The following is a 22407-nucleotide window of genomic DNA, read 5'->3' as shown; positions in this document are numbered from 1 at the left end:
CTAGATTATGGAGAGCCTTGCATAATCAGCTAAGAAAGAAGACTTCTTATGAACAGTGGGGAGGGAACCATTGAGAGATTTCAAGAGTTTCCTTAGGTGCTGCCATCATTACTTCCTTCTGCATTTGTTATCTCCAACTAGAATGAGACCCATGGGAATGAGGAAGTGCTGTAGCACCTAAGGAAACTAAACCTCTGATTAAGAAAGAAAACTAGCAGCAGATGGATTGGAACTTGGAGAGACTGGAATTAGAGAGACAAGAGGCTGTTGAAGTTCAGCCATCTGGCAATAACTACTTTAAAATGAAGATACATTCACTCATTGAATGAGGATTTTTGCCAGGTCCTATGTTAGGTACCAGTGATGGAACAGTACCTAAGACAGACATAGTTCCCACAGTCTTGTTGGGGCAACAAGTAAATAACAATTGTGGTGGTGTGGTAAGTGCTTTGGGGTAGGGTGCCCAGAGTCTTAGTGGAGCCAAAAGGAGAAGGATTTAAGCCATAGCTTGGTTGGTTGGGAAAGGCTTATTTTAAGAAGGACTTAGAAGCTGAGACTTGAAGGATGGATGAGAAGGAGTCAGCTGGGTAAAGTCGATGGAGGGGGGAAGGCCAGAAGATGGGCGAGAACATGGTGCCTTTAGGGGAGGGGTCCAGGGGATTTTGCATAGTCCTGTAGGCCAAGAGCAATGGAAGCCATTAAAGTGTTTTAAGCAGGAGAGTGACATTCAAGTTTGTATTTACAAAATTCACTAGAGTTGAAATTAGAATGGGTAGAAATAAGGACGCTTGATAGAAATAGAGATGAGTTTAAAGGCAAATAATGTTGACTTTGAGCCAGAAGGGTCTTCCAAATAGGAATATCATTTATTGTAGGGGGGGACTAGGCAAGAGAGGAGCAGGGATCCAGTGAAGTCCCGCTTTTTCCTGGAAAAACAGACAGAGGGGCGCCTGGGTGGCACAGTCAGTTAAATATCTGACTCTTGATTTTGGCTCAGATCATGATCTCAGGGTCATGAGATCGAGCCCCATGTTGGGCTCTGCGCTCAGTGTGGAGCCTGCTTAAGATTCTGTCTCTCCCTCTGACCCTCCCCACCCCTCTCTCCCTAAAAAAAATAAAATAATATAAAAAGATAAAAGCAATTGGTGTTTTCAAAAAAAGAAAGATAGAGTTTGTGTTTCGTGAAAAGTGTATGAGGGCAGAGGAGTCAGAACTCTGTGGTGTCCTGCCTCTGGCCATCTTTGAGAAGAATAGGTCCGATAGCTTTTCCTACAGAGGCTCTTACCTGCTCAGGACTGTGGTGTTTCTAATTTGGCCCAAGCACAGGGCATATATGTAATTTAGGGTTTCCCAAGAATAAGTATGTCTAGAAGCAATCTATCTGCAAGACAACGATAGGTGCACATGAGGATTTCACTCAAAGTTATGAAAACTGGCTTTTCTTTGTTCCTGGTTTTTCTTTTCTTGACAGGATGGTGACGTTGTAGCCCCTCTTATAACACCTCGAAAAATGGAGTGGAATAACGCAAATTCAGCCCAGAGCCCAGATCACTTGCAGAAAGTGTCCAAATCTAGACAGCAGCTTTTTCCGGATGACTCAATGTGAATGTTTGCAACTAGTTGTTTACATAAAGCCTTCTTCCCTGTCCCCCAGCAGTATTAACTAACGTAGGGAATTTGGTCGTGGAGTTCTACAAATTTAGTGATAACTAGTGCTTTTTATATTTTGAATATACACACATGCTGAAGCTAAGTAATTTTTATCCAAAGAAACAAAAAGGTATTAGGCAAATCTTGCTATACATGCTATGGAAAGTGTTACCTTGTCTATTTTAACTGTAACTAAAGTCTTTCTCTAGTAGTCTTATTTTCTTAGAATAACAAAAAAAAAAAATTTAGGTACTCTGAACTCTTATGACATATGATTGTTTTTGAAAAAAAAAAATGTTTAGAAATGAGAGAAGGTGCACATAGGAATTTGAAGTTGGGACTGTCGTAAACAGCCATGGTTAAGAACGAAACAAAATCCTAGCCCCTTGAGGGAGGTACCCATCACCTCGAATTTGAGGACAATTCTTCTTAAGTGATCTGAATGTTCGTGAAAGACCTTCCCTCACCCTTTTAGCCAGGTTGGACTAAACAGTAGGAAATGAGGGCCGGGAGTTAGCTCCAACTCCTGAGTGAGAGGCATGATTAATTTTTTGAAAAGGTCTGAGGGCTCTGGCCTTCTCTGGAGTGGGACATAAAACTGCCTCTGGGGAGGCTGTTCTCTGGGTCAGTTGCAGCCCCGGACCTGGGCAGTTTCTTACTCCTGAATACTCACTGTCCATGTCCCAAGGTCTTTTTCACTATCACTGCTCAGCTTGGAGAAGGCTCCCCTCCGACCTTCTGTCTGAATTTCCCTTGTAAGCTGATCAGGGTCACAGAAGCCATTCTTGGGGCTACTCAGAGCTGGGACTTTGTTTTTGCTGGTTCAGTGAGCATTTTATGGGTTTCAGAGCAAAGACTGAGCTGCCTGGGATGAAATGAGTGATTATCCCGAGAATTCCAAGTTCCCCTCCGTGGCCCAGTATTCCCCACGCTTGTTCTTTACCTCCTGCAATGGAGTAGGCACCACTGTGGTTGAGCAATTCTGTGCAGAGGGCCCCCACCCCCACCTCCATATACACACAATTGCCAGTTCTCCAGACCTTCACCAAGAATAAAGTCTGGAGTTAGAGCCAAAGCTGGTGGTAGCCAGAGGGTCCTGTAGATGCAGGGCAGTGGGGAATGGGAGTCCTAAGCCCTTAACATCTTATGCTTTGACACTCCCTTACAAAAGCCTCCATGGCAGGCTGGGATTGGGGAGCCAGGCCTGGCTGCAGGCAAGAGCAAGTGGGAGGAAGGAAGGAACTCAGACTATAGGCAGCAGATTATCCACAGTCTTAGGAATGCTGCCACCTTCTACTGTGTAATCAAGTTCTGTTCTGTTGACACTAGGCTGAAAAGTATTAGAGATACCTGCCATTCTGTATAACCACCACCCCCTCCTCCATCCCCCACTAGATGATCAAGAGTTGACCCTAATTCATAGGAGAGTAATTAAAACCCTCCCCCACTTCCACCATAATGCTGTGTGGGTGAGGATGTGTCCACATGTGGGCTCCTAGAAGCACAAGTGAAGTGAGCCATGGGACTGGGTCATATCTGTGTTGGCCGAGGTACCTCTGAAACATTCAGTGGGGAGAACTGTGGGGCTCAGACTTAGTGTATCCAGACTCAAGGTCAAGAATGTAATGTTTTTCTGCTAAGATTGTTTTCTTTCTGCAACTCCTATCTTTAAATCATTGTGGTTTACTCTGGAATTTTATGGTTTCAACATTGTATCATTGTGCTATCTGAGAAATAACTTGAATCAACTTTGTTTGCACCCTTTACATATAAGTCAGCTGCACTTTATGCTCTTGGCAACTGTTTTAATTATCAGAACCATGTGCCATTTACAAGGTTAAATTTTTCTTAACAAACACCTTCACTATTTGTATAAAAACTGAGATTTTAACAACTTAACCTCTAGAGTTACTGAACTGTTGTCACCTTGAGAATGTAAGAACTGAGTTTAAATGATTTGTTACTTTGTTTGGGTGAGGAAAATAGCTGCAATAAAGCTTCATGAATGTATCTCCATCTTGAAACCAAAGGTGTTTTCCTTAATGACTTCCTCTCACACATGTGTGCCCAGTCTGCACCCTGTTCTGCAAATGAAATGTGTCTAGGAATCTACCCAGATGCATCTGACTATGTCAACGCTATGTTTGGTTTGCAAGAGAGGGGATGATATTTAACAGGACTTATGTTACTTGGTTTTCTGACAGGAGGCAGACATTGTCATGGGACAGGATATGGATGTCTCTTCATTTCCTGAGCTCTTGTGTCAGGAAACATATCTTTCCTCCTTTTTAACCTGCCCTAGGTTCCCATCTACAGAGATTCAACTTCTTTATCCAAATAGGCATATTGTTCATTTGCTGCTTTCATATCTTCCTTGTGAAATTAGAGATTTGCAAGAACCCCGTATGCTGGTGGCCGACAGGAAGCCCTCAGTGTTCTAGAAAAAGATGCTACCAGAGTCTTTATTAGTTTCACCAGTTGAGCCCAGGTGTCTGTGATTTGACAGTGTGAAGTTAAAATGATTTCTAAAACATCCAGAATAGAATATATATGTCTCCATGGAAAATTCTCTAGAAGGGTGTATATGAAAATGAAAATGTTAGTGTTTTGGGGGAATGGTTGAATTTTAGGCAACTTTAAAATTTTTTAAAGTCTTCTGTTTTTTCTACAGTCAACATGTTTTAGTTGTATAATTTCTAAAAAGAAATTTCAGGGGGGCGCCTGGCTGGCTCAGTTGGTGGAGCATGGGACTCTTGATCTCAGGGTCATGAGTTTGAACCCCATGCTGGGCATGGAGCCTACTTTAAAAAATAAAGAAACGTCATGAGGGTCTTTGTGCTGTTCAGAAGAGGTGTAAGTACCTTTCACTTCAGAGTCACCTGTCCTGGAGAACACTGCTTGCTTCCAGGACTGTCTCGGGTCCCCAGGCCACAGGGAGGTCTGGTCACAGCCATAGTCATCCAGGTTTTGGAGAAAATGGGCAGCCCTCTCTAAGGAGGGTCTAGATGGTGTTCATGAGCAGGTCTGAGCATTTGCTGTTTCAGAAAACTCCATCAGCTCAGGACCCAGGCCTCCAGCTCCTTGATGTAGAACTGCTCTTGCCGGGCCAGCACCTCATTATTGAAGGTCGCACAAGGGTGGCTTCCCCCATGGTACAAGTCTCCATCCAACCACAGCCCAAACTGGCCACTAGGGAGAAGAGGAAAATCTCGGCATGACTCACTCCTGGGTGTTGGCCTTCCAGGTCTACACCATCAGCCTTTGGCCTCACCATGACCACAGCTCAGTTTTGCCTGTTTCATCTTCCCTTAAACTGATTTATATCCAGAATTGTTGGGAACTCCACATGTTGTTCCCCATAAGATTTGGAGCATTTTTTTTTATAGTTAAATGATTTTGATAAATATATACAGTGGTGCACCACTGTCCCCAGTCCAGTTTTAGAACATGTGGAACATTTTAAAGATGGCAATGCTTAACCAAAGGAGTGAATCTTAAGGCATGGACTCAGCCCAAAACACTTCAGAAAGCATCCATTCTGATCCCCTCATTAGACAGCAAACTAGGCTGGGGCTGGGCAGTGGGTTACTGCAAATCAGCAATGGCTTGTATGTTCTGTGCCAAACTGTCTCAGTAGAGGCTCTTCAGGGAGCTGGGAGAGCAAAGAACTTGCCTGGTACTAGTCAAACACCGCTTTCATCTTTGCCCTCAAGATAAGATTTATTCTGCCTGAATTTGGAGGTCTCACCAAGAATAAGGCTAACTTTTTCTTCCTAACCCACTCATCCCCCCAACACACACACACACACACACACACGCACGCACACACGCTGGTTTCCTGGGCAGATGCCTGCCTTCCTCCAGTGAGCTGTTACCTGATCTAGCCTCCCATCCCTTGACTCTAGCCTCATCCAACCATGCAGAATGCTGTTCCCCAAATCACATGCATTCAGACTAAGCTGTCATCAACTGTAAACACTTTGGAGGGTAGTCCATGCCATTCTACCCCCTCGGTGTTTAGAGGAGGCTTAAGGGGTTTGACTGGGGGACTAGGCAGCACCGGGGCCGTGTTGAAGGGAAAGGCCTGGAAGTTCACCACCAACTTCATCTTATCTGGGGCAGCTGTAGCCCAGCATTTCCGGATGGGGGAGGGACCAGAACACAGACTACCCCAAGACTCCAGACCCTGGGAGGACTGAGACACGCACCTGCCGCTGCCCATCATCAGTGAATCCAAGTCTCCTTTCACAAAGAAAGAGTTGCTTCCTGTCCACTTAAAGACCTGGGATGACAGGAGAAAAGCTGGGTTACTGGGGGGAGTCCTGCCCTTGCAGTTTGACTTCACGCCACTGGGTGGCAGTGTCGTGGAGGGAACGGAACATCCAGGCCCAAGCCCCAGCTAAGAGTCGGGAAGTACCCTGGCCCCTGAGGAGATTTCTTTCCATTCTCCCCGGATTTCATCTCCTCTTGCCTTCCAGTCTGAGTTCCCACAACCCCAAACCCCCCTGTTCTAGAAACAGACGAGAACTCTCTAGCATCCTGCTTGCAAAGCTGGAGAGAAGAGGGGGAAGTTCCTGGTCAGGAGCTAGGCCCTGATTCTGCCATGAGCTGTTTCCTCCTCTCTCCCTGGAGCCTGCCCACTTCCCCACACTGCCTCATACTCCGTTCTTTAGCAGGTCTTGTGGGCCCCACCCCAAAGACACAGCCAGACTACCCCCATTTCTGTCACGCCTATCTCCACTTGTGCCCACCCAATCCCCGCCAGTCACTCCTCGCTAGCTCACAGCCTCCTTACTTGTCCCTGCTTCCAGTCACCTGCCCACAGCCCATCTGCGCTCTGCCTTGTGATCAATATTACCATTCCTCTGCCTAAAGCCCTCCGAGGGCTCCCCGCTGCAATGGGAATACAATCCAGCTCCTCACTCCAGCCAGAAGCCCAGCCTGCTCTGACTGCTGCTCTCCTCTCTGACCTCTTCTCCCCCTTACTGGCTTCACTTCAGCTACCCTGGCCTTGCTGTCTCTGGGACACCCAAAGCTATTCCTGCTTTAGGACCTTCACACTTGCTGATCCCTCTACTGAGGATGCTCTTCCCCCAGATCCTGAAATGGCCCACTTCTCATCTTTTAGCCCAAATGTCATCCTAGAGAAGTTTCCTGGGTCACCCTGCCTAAAGTAGCCCTTCCTCCCAGGCCCTGTTTCCTTTTCCTCAGCATTTAGCACTCTTTGAGATGACCCTGTTCATGTGCCAATGTGTCGTTGCTTAGTCCACTACCGTGTAAGGTCTGCGAGGGCGGTCTTGATTCCCAGCAATATTCCCAAGGCATGGTATAGATGTCTGTTGAATGAATAAATTATTCAAGAGTCAATTGGGCTAATAAAAATATTTCTAGAAGGCCACAAATGTATAGCATATTACTGCCTGTAATTAGTTTTTTTAAAAAAATGCTATGAGCAGCCAAAGGGTTTTTAGCAAGAAAACAGACTAATAAAATAAACCCTGGGCTCAGAAGAGATAAGATAATATTAACAAGTGACCATGAAAAGACAGAACCATTCAATTCCTGCTCTACTTTCATCGAAGAATGTGACCTTCAGACTTGAAGGAGTAAGATAAACATTGCTACGGAAGAAACGAAGACCCTGTTCATGGTGCTATTTGGAATCAACATCAAGGAGCCACTGGGAATTCATAAAGAACACAAGAGGTGTCAAAAGACCAAAGATAGGCAAAGATTACCCAATTAAAAACAGAAACAAAACAAAAAAACCAAGATTCCATAACGGGGGCTGGGAAGACAGCCCTTCTAAAAATAATTCATCTCGGGGCGCCTGGATGGCTCAGTCGTTAAGCGTCTGCCTTCGGCTCAGGTCGTGACCCCAGGGTCCTGGGATCGAGCCCCGCATCGGGCTCCCTGCTCAGCGGAAGTCTGCTTCTCCCTCTCCCTCTCCCCCTGCTTGTGTTCCCTTTCTCGCTGTGTCTCTCTTTGTCAAATAAATAAATAAAAATCTTTAAAAAAAAAAAAAAAGATACATTCTTTAAAAAAAATAAATAAAAATAATTCATCTCATTCAACAATTTAAAAATTTTTTTTAAATTTTATTCATTCATTTATTTATTTATTTTTAGCATTTAGTACCAGTCACTGTTTTATGTACTGGGTGGAATGGTGAATGTAACAGACAAAAATTCCTGCCTTCATGGGACTCCCATTCTAGTAGGTGGAGGCGGGTAACTAAGTAAAATAAATAGACTGTTAGGTGGTGAAAAATGCTAAGGATAAAAAAGTAGAGAAGGACAAGAAGGGTTTTCAAAGAATGGAATGTTATAAATTTAAATTAGTTGGTCACAGAGGGCCTCTCTGTGATGGTGACATTTGAGCAGAATCCTAAAGGAGGTGAGACCTGAGCCATGTGGTTGGTGATCCAGTAGAAGGCAATCTAGGCAGAACAGCATATGCAAAGGCCCTGAGGTAGGAGCAGACCTGCATGTTTAAGGACCAGCTCAGAGCTCACTGTGGCTAGAGCAGAGTGAGGGAAAGGAAAAATAACAAGAAACAACATAAGAGAGAGGCCAGAAGATGTAGGGCCTTGTAGGTTGTTACATATATTTTTTAAGATTTTATTTATCTGAGACAGATAGCAAGAGAGAGCACAAGCGGTGGGGCGGGGGGGGTGCTGTGGCTGGCGGTGGGGAGAGGGAAAAGCAGGCTCGCCATTGAGCATGTAGCCCAATGCGGGGCTCGATCCCAGGACCCCAAGATCATGACCCAAGCCAAAGGCAGATACTTAACCAAGTGAGGTTAAGGCCTGGGCCACCCAGGCTCACAGGCCTTGTAGGTTATTATAAAGACTGGCTTTTCTCCAAGAAAGAAAGCCATTGGCAGCTTGGAGCCAAGGAATGACACGCTCTAACTTACCTTTTAAAAGGAACACTCTAGGGGCCCCTGGGTGGCTCAGTCTGTTAAGCGTCTGCCTTCAGCTCAGGTCATGGTCCTGGAGTCCTGGGATCAAGCCCCTCATTGGGTTCCCTGCTCAGCAGGGAGTCTGCTTCTCCCTCTCCCTCTGCCCCTCCTCACAACTGCTCATTCTCTCTCTCTCTCTCTCTCAAATAAATAAACAAACAAAATAATCTTTAGGGGAAAAAAAAGGAACACTCTAGCTATTGTGATGACTGAGGTGGAAGCAGGGAGACCCTTCAGGAGGGTATAGCAGGAACAAGGACAAATAATGATGCTGGCTTGAACCAGGTGACAGCAAAGGACATGGTGAGAAATGGTGGGTTCTGGATATAGATAGAGAAGGCAGAGCCATCAGGATTCATTGACAACTCAGGTGTAGGGTGTGACAGAGAGGAATCAAAGACCCCAAAATTTCTGGTCTCAGCAGTAGGAAAGATGTAGGTGCCATTAACTTCATTGGGGAAGATGGGCAGGAGGAGCAGATTTGGGGGCAAAGTTAGGAGCTCGGTTTGGGACCTGTGAGGCTTGAAATGCCGGGCTTGAGGTCCAAGCAGAAACTCTAGGTAGTAGTTGGATATATGTCAGTTTCGAGTTCAGAGGTAGAGGCCATCAGCACGAGACCTTGAAAAAAATGAGGGTAGAGAAGAGACAAGAACCAAAAACTTTGCTCTGGGACCCTCTGATGTCAAAAGGTTGGGGAGGTGAGGAGGAACCAGCAAAGGATTCTGCCAAGGAGTAGTCAGTGCAGTAGGAGGAAAATCCGAGAACTTTAGAATTCCAGCATGTGAATACAGGAAAACAAGTGGTGATTAGAATCCAGCACGGGTTTACTAGGAACAACGGACCCCTTTCCTGTTTCCTGGAAAGATTACCAGGCTGGCTGATGGAGACAATGCAATAGATACCTTGTGTTTTGCTTTTAGCAAGGAGTCCGTAGCTCCTTGTGACCTCGTCATGGGACCAAATAATTGTGTGGCTGAGTATATCTGTAGGTCCTTGGTCCATGCATTGGAGGGGAGGTCTCTCATAGCAAACAAAAACACCTGGGACTAGTTCCTCATCCACTGAACGAGTATATCGTGAGGGCATGTTCTGGCAGTGCAGACACACTCTGACCCCCTACCCATTCATCTGTTGGGTTCCTAAATGGGCATTGTCTCCTTTCCAATTACTGTGCCTTTGCACATGCTCCAAGAAGACTGCTCCCCATGCCCTTCATCACCTGGTGATCTTGTTTGTCCATCAAGATCCAACTCAAGAAGCTCCTCCTCTAGGAAGTCTCCTTTGATCTCCCCACTCCGGTTTGATAGAGGTGCTCTTCCTTGCGGTTTCTTCCACAGCCCTTATCGCTCTATATTGTGATCGCCTCTCTTCTGCAAGCCCGAGAGCATCTCCGTCATTTAGAGGGGTAGCCTAGCGCCATGCCTGAGGTCAAGCCCCAGGGCCTGTTTCTGCATCTCATCCTCACCACTGACTAGCAAGTCACTCGACCTCTCTGTGCCTCTGTTTCCTCAACTGTTAAGTGGGGCCGATAATAGTATGTCCCTCAGAGGAGTGTTGTTATGATTAAATGCGCTGATTTGTGAACGTCTCAGAATAGTGCCTGGCAGGTGGTACGCTAGTGCCCAGTTAGCTGCTACTATTTTTATGAGGAGTAAAAGTAGTGCGCTTCGTGCCAAGCCTGCAGCGCTCAGTCGTTTTATTCAACAAATAGCTCAGAGATGGAGACGTTTTACATGGGAGATGCTGGCGACTGACCATCCCCCTCCCTCCTTCTAAAGCCCTACTCTCCAGCAGCAAGTACCCTCTGTCTCCACCAGTCTTGTCTCTGTCCCTCACCCGTCTCCTAGTCACCAGTCACCGTGAATTAGAGGCTTGAGCTCTGTCTCACCCTCCTCCCCTCCTTCCTCATTCCTGCAGTGTCCTTGGTGAACTTCGCCGTCCGCTCGGACCCATCCCGTGCCTGCCCTCAGCGCCCTTCCTTTTCCAGTGCAGGGGACTTCTTACCCCCACCTCAGCCACTGTCCCCTCTGTTCACACCCAGGAACCCGTCCTTCCCGGTCTGTTTCCAATGGCCCTCTCTCTTAGATCTTATATTCCAACACGTGGCTCGACTGGTGTCCTTGCTCCAAGTCTCTGACCACAAGGCCACCTCTCAGCTGTTGTTTTCGTCTTCGTCTCATTGTCCTTCAGCCTCCCTGGCTGCCCTTCCCCACTGATCCAGACTAGGTTCTGTGGTCCATTTTACATTTCCACTCCCTGCAGCTTCCGCTTCCCTCTCTCGCTCGGTCACACCACCTTGGCGGAAGCCCCATCCTGGAGAAGCCCTCCCAGCCACACTCTCCACGCCGGAACCAAGGAGCTGAACGTAGCTGGCGGAAAAACACCAGGGGACTAGATTGCCTTTAAGCTGACGCTCCCCACTTCCAGTTCACGCTGCCTGGCTGTCCTTCTGTTTCTCTGGTTCTCTCCGGTAGGCCTCCCTCTCCACTCCCGTAATGACGATCTGACACCTTCTCTCTGCTCAGTCTGCACACTGTCTCCCCCAACCTCACTCTTAGCCGATGACCTCAGCCCACACTTCCTAAGAAGACTGAAGTCACTGGATGTGTCTGTCTTCCTCTTCCTACCTGTACACCCACAGATCTACCTGCACTTGGACCCATCTTGTCTTCGCAGCCTGCTCGGGTGAGCAACACCCCTCTTCCTTTATGAGCCAGTCTGTGGTCGCCAGGGACCTACTGAGCACTGTAAGAAATGAAGATGAACAGGGCCAAGGGGGATGCGCTGCCCACCACTGGCCTGTCCCATTCCCCCTGTGGAAAGATGGAGGGATACAAGGCACCCCAGCGTGGGGGATAGAGCTAGGGGCCACTGGGGCCTCAGGATCTTTGTCATAGCCCTCCTCCCCCCTCCCTAGGAGGCTGGGAATATCACCTTTAGCTGTGGGGAGAAGGAGAAGAGGAATGTCTCTCCGGTACCATAGAAGCCTTTGCTGAGTCGAATGGCCGAGGAAGAGAAGGCTCCAAACATCTGGAAAGCAGAGGAGCTTGCTGCGGCAGCTCGCGGGGAGAGGAGGCAACCCCATTCTCCAGGCTTGGTAATATAGGCTCACCTAGCCGGGCGGGGAGCCTGGGACAGAGCTGGGGGGTGGGGAGGGCCGTGTGGGCCCACCAACGCGTGTCCTTTCCCTTAACACTCCCCAAGGAAGAACTCTTGCTGGCGTCTTCCTACTTTTTCTTAAACGTACCTATTTTATAAAAGTAATCCTTGTAGAAAAGTATTAGAAGTTACAGACAAGCAGGAAGAGAAACTAAAGCCATATTCCAATTCCCCCTTCTGCTCTCCAAGGTGACTATTAACGTTTTGGTGCATTTCCTTCCAGCATCTGTTTAATGCCAGTGTATATGTTCTTATACAGAAAACCAGATCCTACAGTACATCTGTGGTTTTTTTTTTTTTTTAAGTTTTATTTATTTAAGTAATCTCTACACCCAAGATGGGGCTCAAACTCACGACCCTGAGATCAAGAGTTGCACGCTCTTCCAACTGAACCAGCCAGGTGCCCCGTACCTGTGTTTTGTAAGCTGCCTCCCTCTTCATTTTTCTTTATAAAAGTTCAAACACACAGAAAAGTAAAAGCATGGTACAGATACCCTCCATGTGTATTCAAAATTGTGAATGTGTTCGCCATATTTACTTTCTCTCTCCTTATATTTTTTGGTGTTCTGTTTGACAGTAAGTTGCAGATATTATAACCCATTTACCCCTAAATGGTTCAGCTCCTAAGAATGGGGATTTTCTCATGTATGACCACAATACTATCATCTCACCTAAGAAAATTAACAGCAATTCCATAATGTTATCTAGTATCTAGTTCATAATACATTTTCTCCATTGGTCCAAGAGTGCCTTTCATATCCTGCTTTAAGAACAAAAACTTGGGGCGCCTGCCAGCTCAGTCGGGGGAGCATGCAACTCTTGATCTCAGGGTTGTGAGTTCAAGCCCCATGTTGGGTGTAGAGATTACTTAAAAAAATAAAAATAAAGTCTTAAATAAATAAATAAAAATAATAAAAACAACACTTTTAGTAGGTATGGCTCTACATCATTTTTTCCCCCAGCCCTTGGTAATATTTCACTATGTCGCAGAACCATAGTTCAATTAGCCATTTTCTCCTGTGGGATAGTTGGTGGACTGCAGGTTTTCCCTCTTATACCAAGTGTTGAGGGGCAGAGGCAGGACCACTGGGAGGCAGCCATGGGGAGTAGGTTTTGGCTTAATGTAAGGAGTCAGTTCCTCATAGTCAGCAGCATTCTGCCAAGGAAGGGGATCCATCCTGAGGAAGTGAGCTCCGTGGCCCTGAGGTGGGAAGTCCTTGATTGGCATCTTGAGGATGGAAGGAGCTCCTGCCCACGTGAGGGTCCTCAGAGACCCTCGAGATCTCTCCCAGCTCTAACATGTTCCTCCCATGGAAGAGCACTTGAAACCAGCATTTCCCCCCCTTCCCCTGGCCCCTGTCTAGAGGGCCTGGCAGAACACCCCCCGGCGCCCCCACGTTGGCGAGACCACAGGGATCTGAGACAGCACCTTCGCAAGGTCTGTGGCTGCCTCTTCAAAGCCAGCTTTTACTCTTAGCCCCCAACCAACAGGGGGATGTTTTCAAAGCATCAGTGGATCATGAAGGTGCAGATCCTCCACTTAAGATGTCTCCCCAGTTGATTATTTGCTTCACCTCTGGCCCGCCTGCCCATTAGGGCTGTAGCTCCAAGAGGGCTGGAACCACTTCTGTCTGGACCTTGCTCTTGTCCGCATCTAAGCTCGCACATAGACGGTGCTTAATGTACATGTGTTAAATGGATGAATTAGGGGATGAAGGAAGGAAGGAATGGCTCTGAACGGGGGAGGTCTCTATGTCATCATCATTGTCCCTTACACGTGAGGGGCTATCCCCTCTGCCTCCCGCCCCTGAGGCTGCCCTGGGGCAGGGCCCGCTGGTGTGTGGTCGGGCACCCCCAGGGCTTCAGGCTGGGGCCCCGGGCCCAGCTCACCTGCCCATCCTGGTCCCTCAGCACCAGCAGCACCGGCCCGCTGTGGCCTTCCATCTGCCTGTACAAGCTCCGCAGGCTGAAGCCATCTCTCGACGTGCAGAAGGCCAGGCTCCAGGGATGTCCGGTGACTCGTGGGGGGAGGTGGAGGCTGAGCTAGGGACAGGGCTGGAGGTGAGCAAGGATCCCCGTCCTCCCCCGCTCCTTCCCCCCTATCCTCAGGGTCCCAGAAGGACTGATGTTGGACAGGCCCCACTCACACAAGCATGGTGCTTTATGGGTGCCACAGGAGTTTACTGTTTCCAAGGGCCCCTTAGAGAGGGATTATTATTCCCATTTAACGGTTGAAGAAAATGAGGCTCAGGGAGGTGAAGCCACTTGCCTAAAGCCTACACGGGGAGTAAGTGGCAGAGCCAGGATTTGAACCAAGGTCAGGTCTCCCTCAGGACTCTCTCCCCTTGGTCACCTTGGTCCCTAGAGGCTGGAGAATAGATGAGATGCTGAATCCCTCCCCCTAATCCTCCCTACCTCATCCTTCCGCCCGCCCCCCCAGCTTTGGGACATAGCTGGAGTGACCCCAGGTGTCCCTGGACCTGGCTGGGGTAGGGCAGGAGGGTGGGACCCTGAGGCTCCTGGCACTGTGCTCGAACCTGCCTAATCTCCGAGGCTCCTAGAACCCGGCTGGCTTCTGCCAGTTGGGGCCCCACGGGATCTTCCAGAGCAGGAGCTGAGACGGGGGCCGGGGCTGGGGCTGTCTCCTCTTCCTCCTCCTCACCCTCCTCCACAGATAGAGTGTCATCCACCTGGCTGGGCTGTGAAGACACCAAGAGGGACAAGGAGACATCGGCTTCCATGTCTCCAGAGCCCAAGAGCCTCGGCTGCCTCATCACCCCTGCTTAAGCCCCTGCCACCACCACCCACCCCTGCCTGTGACCGGCTCCCGTCCTGGCCCCTGCCAGCCGAAGGTCGGAGGTACACATGCCCATCAGATGTGGCCATGGACTCTATGGTTTGTCTGCCTGCCTGCTCTAGATCCAGAGTGGGTGCCAAGGATCAAGTTCTAAGCTCAGGGGCAGGAGAGAAAGGCCGGAGGCAGCCCGGCCCAGCCCAGCCTTGCGAGCTGTAACCCTGTGTGTCTGCACCCGAAACAATAATAATAAGATCAACAATCATAACAGTAACAATACCGGTAGTGGCCGATGTTGGTCAGCACACCCTGGGCCAGGCCTGGCTGAGTGCTCGCTGTGCATGATCTCTCTGTATTTTCCGAAGAATCCTAAGAATGTTCTCCTTACTATCCTTATTTTACAAAGAAAAAAAATGAGGGCCAGAGGCTTCCCTGTCGGCCAGGGAGACAATGCGTGTAGCGGCTGAGAAAGCACGGGCAGGTTTGTGTAAGACGTGTGTTCATCCACGCGAAGGTGTGTATCAGCTTCAAATAGACTTGTGTTGGCAAATCAGTGTGAGAGTGTTGAGTAACTTTGTGTGTTTACCTGTCAACATGTTTGTGAGTGTGAGTTGGGATTGTATAAATATGTGTGTGTGTCAGTGTGGATGTGTCTTGGTTTATGCATTCATTCAGTTGAGCTTCCACTCTGGTCCAGAGGGTATGTGCGTGTGCGTGTGCCTGTGCGTGTGTGTGTGTGTGTATACACATGCACCTGCGCACAATGACTTGGGGACTTCTCATAAGGAGAGGCTCCTCCAAGATGAGAAATGACCAGGACACTGCTTTCCTGTTACCCAGGTTCAGGCCTAAGGAAGGGGTCCTAGCTGCGTGGGGCTTCTGGACAGAGCGCCATCTGGCTGGAGACAGCGGTCTATGCTTGTTAGGGTCTCAGGACCATGGGGTTGGGGCCCCGGGGTTCCTGAACTCTGAACTCTAGGCCAGCTGGAGAGGGACTTGGAAGGGAACAAAGCACCCGCCTGCCTCCAATCCTAGCCCAGACCCCACCCTGCCAGAGATCTGGCCTCCCCCACCTCCGCTGGCCTGACTCCCCAGCCCAAGCTGGGCCCCTTACCAGCCGAGTGTAACGCCAGCGACCTTTCATTCTGTCCGGGGCCCCAAGGCTGGTGGTAAGAGTCCTCAGCCCTCCCAGGGGGAGGGAGTACTGCGGGCGGGCGAGGCCTAGAAATGAGAGGGAGAGGCCTGGGGCACACCCTGCTAGCTCCGGGCCGCCTAGCTGCCCTTTGCTCTCTCCTGTCACTCCCAGGACTAATCGTCACTGGGTAGGTCTGTGAGGTCAGTTACCCTTGGCATTCAAAGCCTCACTTGGAGTTAGCAACTAACACGCATGAAATTAACCCAGTAATTCTAGCTGATTCCCTTCCATCTCCCTACCCTTCTGGAAGATTGGCCTAGGGATTCTGGCCCTTTGGGCAGATGCCTGAGCTCCAGGCTGGGGGTCTGGAGCCTCTGGTTCTCTCTCTGACCTTGCGTAAGTCCCTTGCACCCTTGGGCTTCAGTTTTCCTACATGAAACATGTTGGACCAGACCATCTCAGAGGCCCTCACAATACTGACTGCAGGCAACTCAGTTCCCTCTGTATTATAACAGAAGCTCGAAAGGAGCCAAGCCTAAACCAAAAGAACAACAAATGAACAAAATCTTCATTTTTTTTTAAATCTTCATTTTTCTAATTTAAAAAGTAAGGCATGTATATTATAGAAAGTTTGAGGAATCTAGAAAAGAATAAAGAAAGATACAAAAATATTCATGATTTCATCTATCAGAGATAAGCTTTCAACACTTAAGTATATTTTTTCCAGTCTGTTTTATTTATTTAATATATATACACATATTTTTATAAATAGGTCATACCATGTATAATTTTATAAAGTGCCTTTTCCACTTAAAAATGAGAATTTTCCAATGACATTCAGCACCCTTTGAACACGTGATTTTTAATGGCTACATATTGTTTCATCATAGGATGTATCATTTATTCCTCAACTGTTGGACATTTTGTTTGCTTCTAATTTTCTATGATTATAAGCAAAACTGTAGTGAAATTCCCTGCTCATAAATCTGATTATATCCTTTATGATAAATTTCAAAAGTTGAATGCTGAATCAAAAGGCATACACATAGTTCTTCTTCTTCTTTTTTTTAAAACTAATTTCTACACCCATCATGGGGCTCTAACTCACGACCCTGTGCTCAAGTGTCGCGTGATCCACTGACTGAGCCAGCCAGGCACTCCCATATAGTTCTTTTTTCTTTTTTTTTTTAAGATTTTTATTTATTTATTTGAGAGAGAGCAAGCACGAGCAGGAGGAGGGGCAGAGGGAGAGGGAGAGAAACAAGCAGACTTCCCTCTAAGCGGGGAGCCGTGGGGCTCGATTCCAGGACCCCAAGACCATGACCGGAGCCAAAGTCAGATGCTTAACAACCTGAGCCACCCTGGCACCCCCATAGTTCTCGATAATGTTTCCAACAAGGCTTCCCGGTGCTTAAAGCTGACCCATCTCAAGGTATCTTTAGTGAATCTCAGGGTGATATATTTCTGATCATCAAGTTTTATGACTGTAAATTACAGATAAGGAAATGACCCCTCAGAAAGTGGAAGAGCCTTACCACAGCCCCACTAGTTAGTATAACACGGTGGTGACGAGTACAGGCTCTGGAGTCAGGGAGTTCAAATCCTGGTTTTGCCACTTCCTTGCTATGTGACCTTGGGCAAGTTACTTAACATCTCTGTGCTTCAGTCTTCTCTTTGGTAAAATACTAATATCCACCTCATAGGGCTGCTGTAAGAGTAAAAGAAGATAACGCCTGGGGCTCCTGGGTGGCTCAGTCGGTTAGGCGTCCTGCTCTTGGTTTTGGCTCAGGTCGTGATCTCATGGATGGAGCCCTGCTCAGCGGGGAGTCTGCTTGAAGATGCTCTCCCTCTGCCCCTCTGCCCACTTGTGCATGTGTGCACTCTCTCTCTCTTCCAAATAAATAAATCTTTAAAAAAAAAAAGATAATGCCTGAAGAACTAGGATGCCAAGCCCAGTCTCCATCCTTCTGTTATCAATTCGATGAGATAACCCAGAGCACCTGGGGTTTGGTGAGCAGTGGGTAAATGACAGTGCTTACTGCTATCCCCCCATCCCCCCACTGCCTCTGAGAAATCCAGGGTTCAAATTCCTGACACTTGGTCACTTAGTGGGGGGAAGAAGCAGCTCAGCGGGGAAGAAAAAGGCAGGAACTGTGGAAGAATGTACTTACGCTGCCGAGCCTTGGCTTCTGGCAACCTCGCCCCAGCCTGTCCAGCCCGAGGGTTTCCTTAGCTCACCTCCCAGACTCCCCAGAGACAGGGCCACTTCCAGAACACACCCGGCAGTCTGTCCGAAGCAGCGTTAGCTCTGCACCCTGGTCCCCCTGGCAGCGGCTGGCCCCTCTGTCCCCGCCAGGCTCCAGGCGCTCCTCCCTGGCTTATACCTGCCCAGAGGGCGGCCGGCCCTGGTCTTGCGCCCACTCCCGTTCCAGTTGGGAAGCCCGGCAGTGATTATCGTCCATCAGAAACTCAAATCCCATAAACACACACAAACAAGACCTTGTCACCCTCTGACCTCCAGCTCTGCCCCACCAGTCCAAAGGGATGGCTCTCGAACTCTCACCACAGCTGCCAGGTGCCACCCGGTGCCTGGAGCCCACCATGAGGAACCTCGCTTTATCAGGTACAAATAAATGCTACAGGAAAGGGCAATGCTGTGGGAGTCTCCATCGGTCACCCCACGCCGCGGCGGAAGCCCAGGGCTGGGAAGCAGAGAGAAGCAGTCCTGCCCGGTCCTGGCTTGTTTCCCCTCCCTCCCCCGGGGTGATGGTACTTGCCTCAGTGACAGGCTGTGGCAGTGGGTGAGATCATGCACGGGAAGCCCGGTGTTTGGCACACAGTAGGCGCTTTGCCCACGGGGGTTACTTTTCTGTCCCTGGCTCATAGTAGGATTCCGTGAATGCTGCGTTGTCAAACCACAGAACCTCCAGTTGGAAGGGGCTTCGGCTAATCCTAGAACAGTCTCGGCCCAGGGCAGTACGCCCTGGAGGCTATGTCCCGCAGTGGTCTGCTGGCCTCTGCTGGGGGGGGTGAGCCCCTTGTCTCAGGAGGCCCGCCTCGTTCTCACACAGCCGAGACAGCGCTCTTCTGCTGGGCTTTGTGTGGAGGACCTGAGTCCCTAGATAGGCTGCCCAAGGCCAGGTCTCTTGGAGCAATGCCCCCTCCAGGAAGGGTGGGATGCAGAAAAGACTTGTATTATGGGGAAAACAGGCAAAGTGAAGGGCCCCGTTGCCACCTCAAACACGGCTGTTGCACTATGTGTTTCAACTGTAAACGGTTCAGGGATCACACGTTTGGCCCTCTGAGCCCTCTCGGCCCTTCTCCCCACTTTATTTTCCCCAGGCTCAGTACCCGAACCACTGGGTACTTTGAGAAGCCAGTGAGATGTGCCTTGCTGTCCCATTCTTTGTCCTCGTGTCCAGGAAAACCTAGAATGTGACCTGTCAGGAGCACCAATTGCCAATAATAGGCCCCTCAAAGCTCCCATGATGGGATTCTAGGCACCAGGGCTTCAGACATCCCAGCTCTGCCTCGAAGCTTGCCTTCTCCTTTCTTCTCCAGACCACACGCCACCTCTCTCAGAACTCCAGTATTATTGCCAGGAAACAACCTGAATGTCCAATAAAAGGGGGAAAGGTTAAGTGACCCTTGGAACATCCACTCCGTGGGTTATTTCTAAGTTTTAAAAGTGATGTTTGCAAAGAGTTTATAAATGCACGGGGAAATGCTTCTGCTGCTCTGGTGAGTGGGAAAAGGCAGGACATAAAATCATATGCGCCGCACGGTTTCAGCTATGGGAAATACACTTGGCTAGAGTCCTTTCTAGAAAATAGCCCATGCTCACTGGGCAGCCTGGCTTCACCTCCTCACACGTCCTGGGAAGTCTGGTTTCTGTTCTCTGAGATCTGAGGTCTTTGCGCTCCTTGGTCTCCTCACTCTCACCGGGTGACTTTATTCTCCACTGAAAAAACAGAGGCCATCGTTGGCCGCCCCCTCCTCCTCCCGACAGAAGCCCCTGCATCTCATCCAAGTCTTCCATCCTTCCTCCAGGACAATGGAGGTAAGCGCCCTGCTCCTTTCAAAAGCCAAGGCCCCATCCCTCGATCTGTCTGCCCCCCTTCTCTCCCCCTCTCTCTCCACACGACAGTCCCCTCCCCAAATGCTCCATTTCTCTTCTCCCTACACTCCACCTCCATGTCCTGTTCACTCGTCAGTCCACTCCCTTTGGCTTCTGTCCCCACCACCCTGGCTCTTGTCAAGGTCCCCAGCAGCCTCCAAGTGGTGCCATGCAGTGGGAGGTCTCCCTCCTCATGTATCCGTTCTCCTGACCTCCCGACAACACATTGCTGTGTGTTCTCTCCTACCTCACTGGCTGCTCTCTCTCAGTCTTTTCTGGCTGGCTTTTCCTCTTTCACTCACTTTCTAGAATCAGAAATTCTTAACTTCCTGCTTGTGCGCCAGTTTTTCTTTTCTCTATAGATGCTCTCCCCGTGTGGCCTCACCTGGTCCCACGGATTTAAATATGGTCTGAATGCTGATGACTCTTCATGACTCCAGACCAAACACAAATTTAAAAAAAAACCACCCACAAATTAGATTATATCATGCCGCTGCTTAGAGGCTTCCATGGCTTGTCACTGCATCAAGAATAAAGCCCCGGGCGCCTGGGTGGCTCAGTCGTGAAGCGTCTGCCTTCGGCTCATGTCATGATCCCGGGGTCCTAGGATCGAACCCCCCCCCCCAGCATCGGGCTCCCTGCTCCGCGGAGAGTCTGCTTCTCCCTCTGCCCCTCCCCTCACTCGTTCTCTCAATCTCGCTCTCTCTCTCAAATAAATAAATAAAATCTTAAAAAAAAAGAATAAAGCCCCTGCCCAGGGCATGCCTTGGCTCCACTCCAGCTTTAACTTGTCCTTTACTTTCCATCACTCATCTAGTCCCAGTCACACTGACCTTATTTAAACATCTATCAAGTCTGTTTCTCCTCAGAGCCTTTGCCCTTGCTGTTTCATCTGCCTGGAATTCTCTTACTCTGGCTCTTTGAATAACTCCATTTATATGTATACATATTAAAAATTAAAAAAATATAAATATATATACATATATTTAATTTTTATTTTAAGCAGGCTCCACACCCAACGTGGAGCTTGAACTCACAGCCCTGAGATTAAGTGTTGCATGCTCTACTGACCAAGGTAACCAGGCACCCCTGAATAACTCAGTTTATTTATTTTTTTAGGGCTTTTTAAAAAATAACTCAGTTTATTTATTTATTTTATTTTTTAAATATTTTATTTATTTATTTGACAGAGAGAGAGACAGCAAGAAAGGGAACACAAGCAGGGGGAGTGGGAGAGGGAGAAGCAGGCTTCCTGCTGAGCAGGCAGCCCGCTGCGGGGCTCGATCCCAGGACCCTGGGATCATGACCTGAGCCGAAGGCAGACGCTTGACGACTGAGCCACCCAGGCGCCCCTATTTATTTATTTTTAATAACTCATTTTAAATGTCACCTTCTCAGTGAGGCCTCCCTGACTATACTATTGAAAGCAGGTTCCCCTACTAATTCCTCTAATTCTCCCTCAGCCAATGGTTTGTTTCTTCCATGAAAAAAAAAACCTTTTCATTTAAAAAAAAATCTCCTCCTCTTTGAAGCCTTCCAGGATTTAGTCTTCATTCAGTTTTCATCATGTTGGTCAATTTAGCGGCCTGAATGGGAGGAAATAAACTGTTTTTTCCACTGGGTAACCGGCATCATTTCTTACAATCTGATATATAATTCTTATAATCATTTGATGCTTCATTCCTTCTTGAGTAGAGCTTTACACCGTACACACTGTGTGCCTGAGCTGAACATTGCCCATTAGTGCAGCACAACAGACTCTGCAATTGGATGACCCTGGGTTCCAATCAGTCTCAGCTCTGCCACTTCCAAGCTGTGTGACCTTGGACAAGCATTCCAGTTATCCATTGCCGCGTAACAAACTACCCCAAAACTTAGTGGCTTAAAACAACAATATTTCTTTTGCAGTTTGGGACAGCTCATTTCTGCTCTACTTGGCATCAGCTGGGACAGTGCCAAGACTGGGGCCTGAATCATCTGAAGGTTCGCTCTCCCACATGTCTGGTGGTTAGCGGGGACCAGAGCTGCAGTTGTTGGATGGAACACCTTCACTAACCTCTCCATAAGGCCTGGGCTTCCTCCGAACATGGTGGCTAGGTTCCAAGGGGAGTGGATTAAGAGAGAGAGAGCGCATGAGCACACGAGAGATCGCTGAAGAGCTTTTTATGAGCTAGCCTTGGAAGTCACACATCACTTTTGCCACTCTCTATTGGCTCAGGCCGTCACAAAGCCCTACTCAGGTTCAAGGGGAGGGGATAGAGATCCCATCGCTCAACCGGAAGGGCGTCAATGCCACACGGTAAAAACAGCGATTGGGATGAGCTGTATATTGCTGTGCTTCCCCTTGGAAAATAGCCACAAGAAGCTCCTAACCTTCCTAAGATCCTCTGCTGAAGTGTTGAGCCCAGAGCCTGGCACAGGGGAGTGCCCAAGGGTCAGGAAGCTGCAGTCTCCCTGTGTGTAACCAGTTCTAAACTCCCAGCAAGTCTCATTCCTGAACCGAGCCTGAGTCCAAGAGCCCCTACCTAGGCCGCCCCCAACCTCGGACCCCTCCCCGCCAGGGCCTTGCTGCTCTCCAGGCTCTCCTGG

The 22407-nt window shown here is 48.7% G+C and overlaps 2 protein-coding genes across 3 annotated transcripts in view; one reads left to right on the top strand and one right to left on the bottom strand.

The window, feature by feature from the left end:
• The window catches only part of SAMHD1 (SAM and HD domain containing deoxynucleoside triphosphate triphosphohydrolase 1), a 52104-nt gene extending 48438 nt beyond the window's left edge, over positions 1-3666 (top strand). Inside the window, exon 16 of the mRNA XM_036108080.2 lies at positions 1472-3666. Coding sequence (XP_035963973.1) covers positions 1472-1606 — 135 coding nt within the window. The 3' untranslated portion in view covers positions 1607-3666. The remainder of the gene's footprint in view (positions 1-1471) is intronic.
• Positions 3667-4703: 1037 nt separating this feature from the next.
• On the bottom strand, positions 4704-15710 carry TLDC2 (TBC/LysM-associated domain containing 2). Of its 2 annotated transcripts, XM_036108081.2 has the most exons (6): positions 15681-15710; positions 14310-14471; positions 13663-13815; positions 11548-11643; positions 5859-5932; positions 4704-4839 (listed from the first exon to the last, which is right to left on the bottom strand). In XM_036108081.2, exons 1-6 carry the CDS (start codon positions 15708-15710, stop codon positions 4704-4706), a joined length of 651 nt encoding a protein of 216 aa, XP_035963974.2. The 2 variants fall into 2 exon arrangements, with proteins under 2 accessions (XP_035963974.2, XP_035963975.2); XM_036108082.2 differs by lacking the exon at positions 11548-11643.
• Between the last annotated feature and the right edge of the window lie 6697 nt (positions 15711-22407).

The sequence above is a fragment of the Halichoerus grypus genome, chromosome 10 (genome assembly GCF_964656455.1).
Source record: "Halichoerus grypus chromosome 10, mHalGry1.hap1.1, whole genome shotgun sequence".
In the NCBI taxonomy this organism is placed as follows: domain Eukaryota; kingdom Metazoa; phylum Chordata; class Mammalia; order Carnivora; family Phocidae; genus Halichoerus; species Halichoerus grypus.
This window is presented reverse-complemented; position numbering and strand designations above follow the sequence as displayed.

Excerpts from the sequence above, each read along its gene's own strand:
- TLDC2 (XM_036108081.2), bottom strand. The coding sequence starts at position 15,710 with ATGAAAGGTCGCTGGCGTTACACTCGGCTG. Across the intron at positions 14,472-15,680 it reads GCTGGCGTTACACTCGGCTG|CCCAGCCAGGTGGATGACAC; the intron begins GTAAGGGGCCCA and ends GTGTCTTCACAG. Across the intron at positions 4,840-5,858 it reads CTGATGATGGGCAGCGGCAG|TGGCCAGTTTGGGCTGTGGT; the intron begins GTGCGTGTCTCA and ends TCTTCTCCCTAG.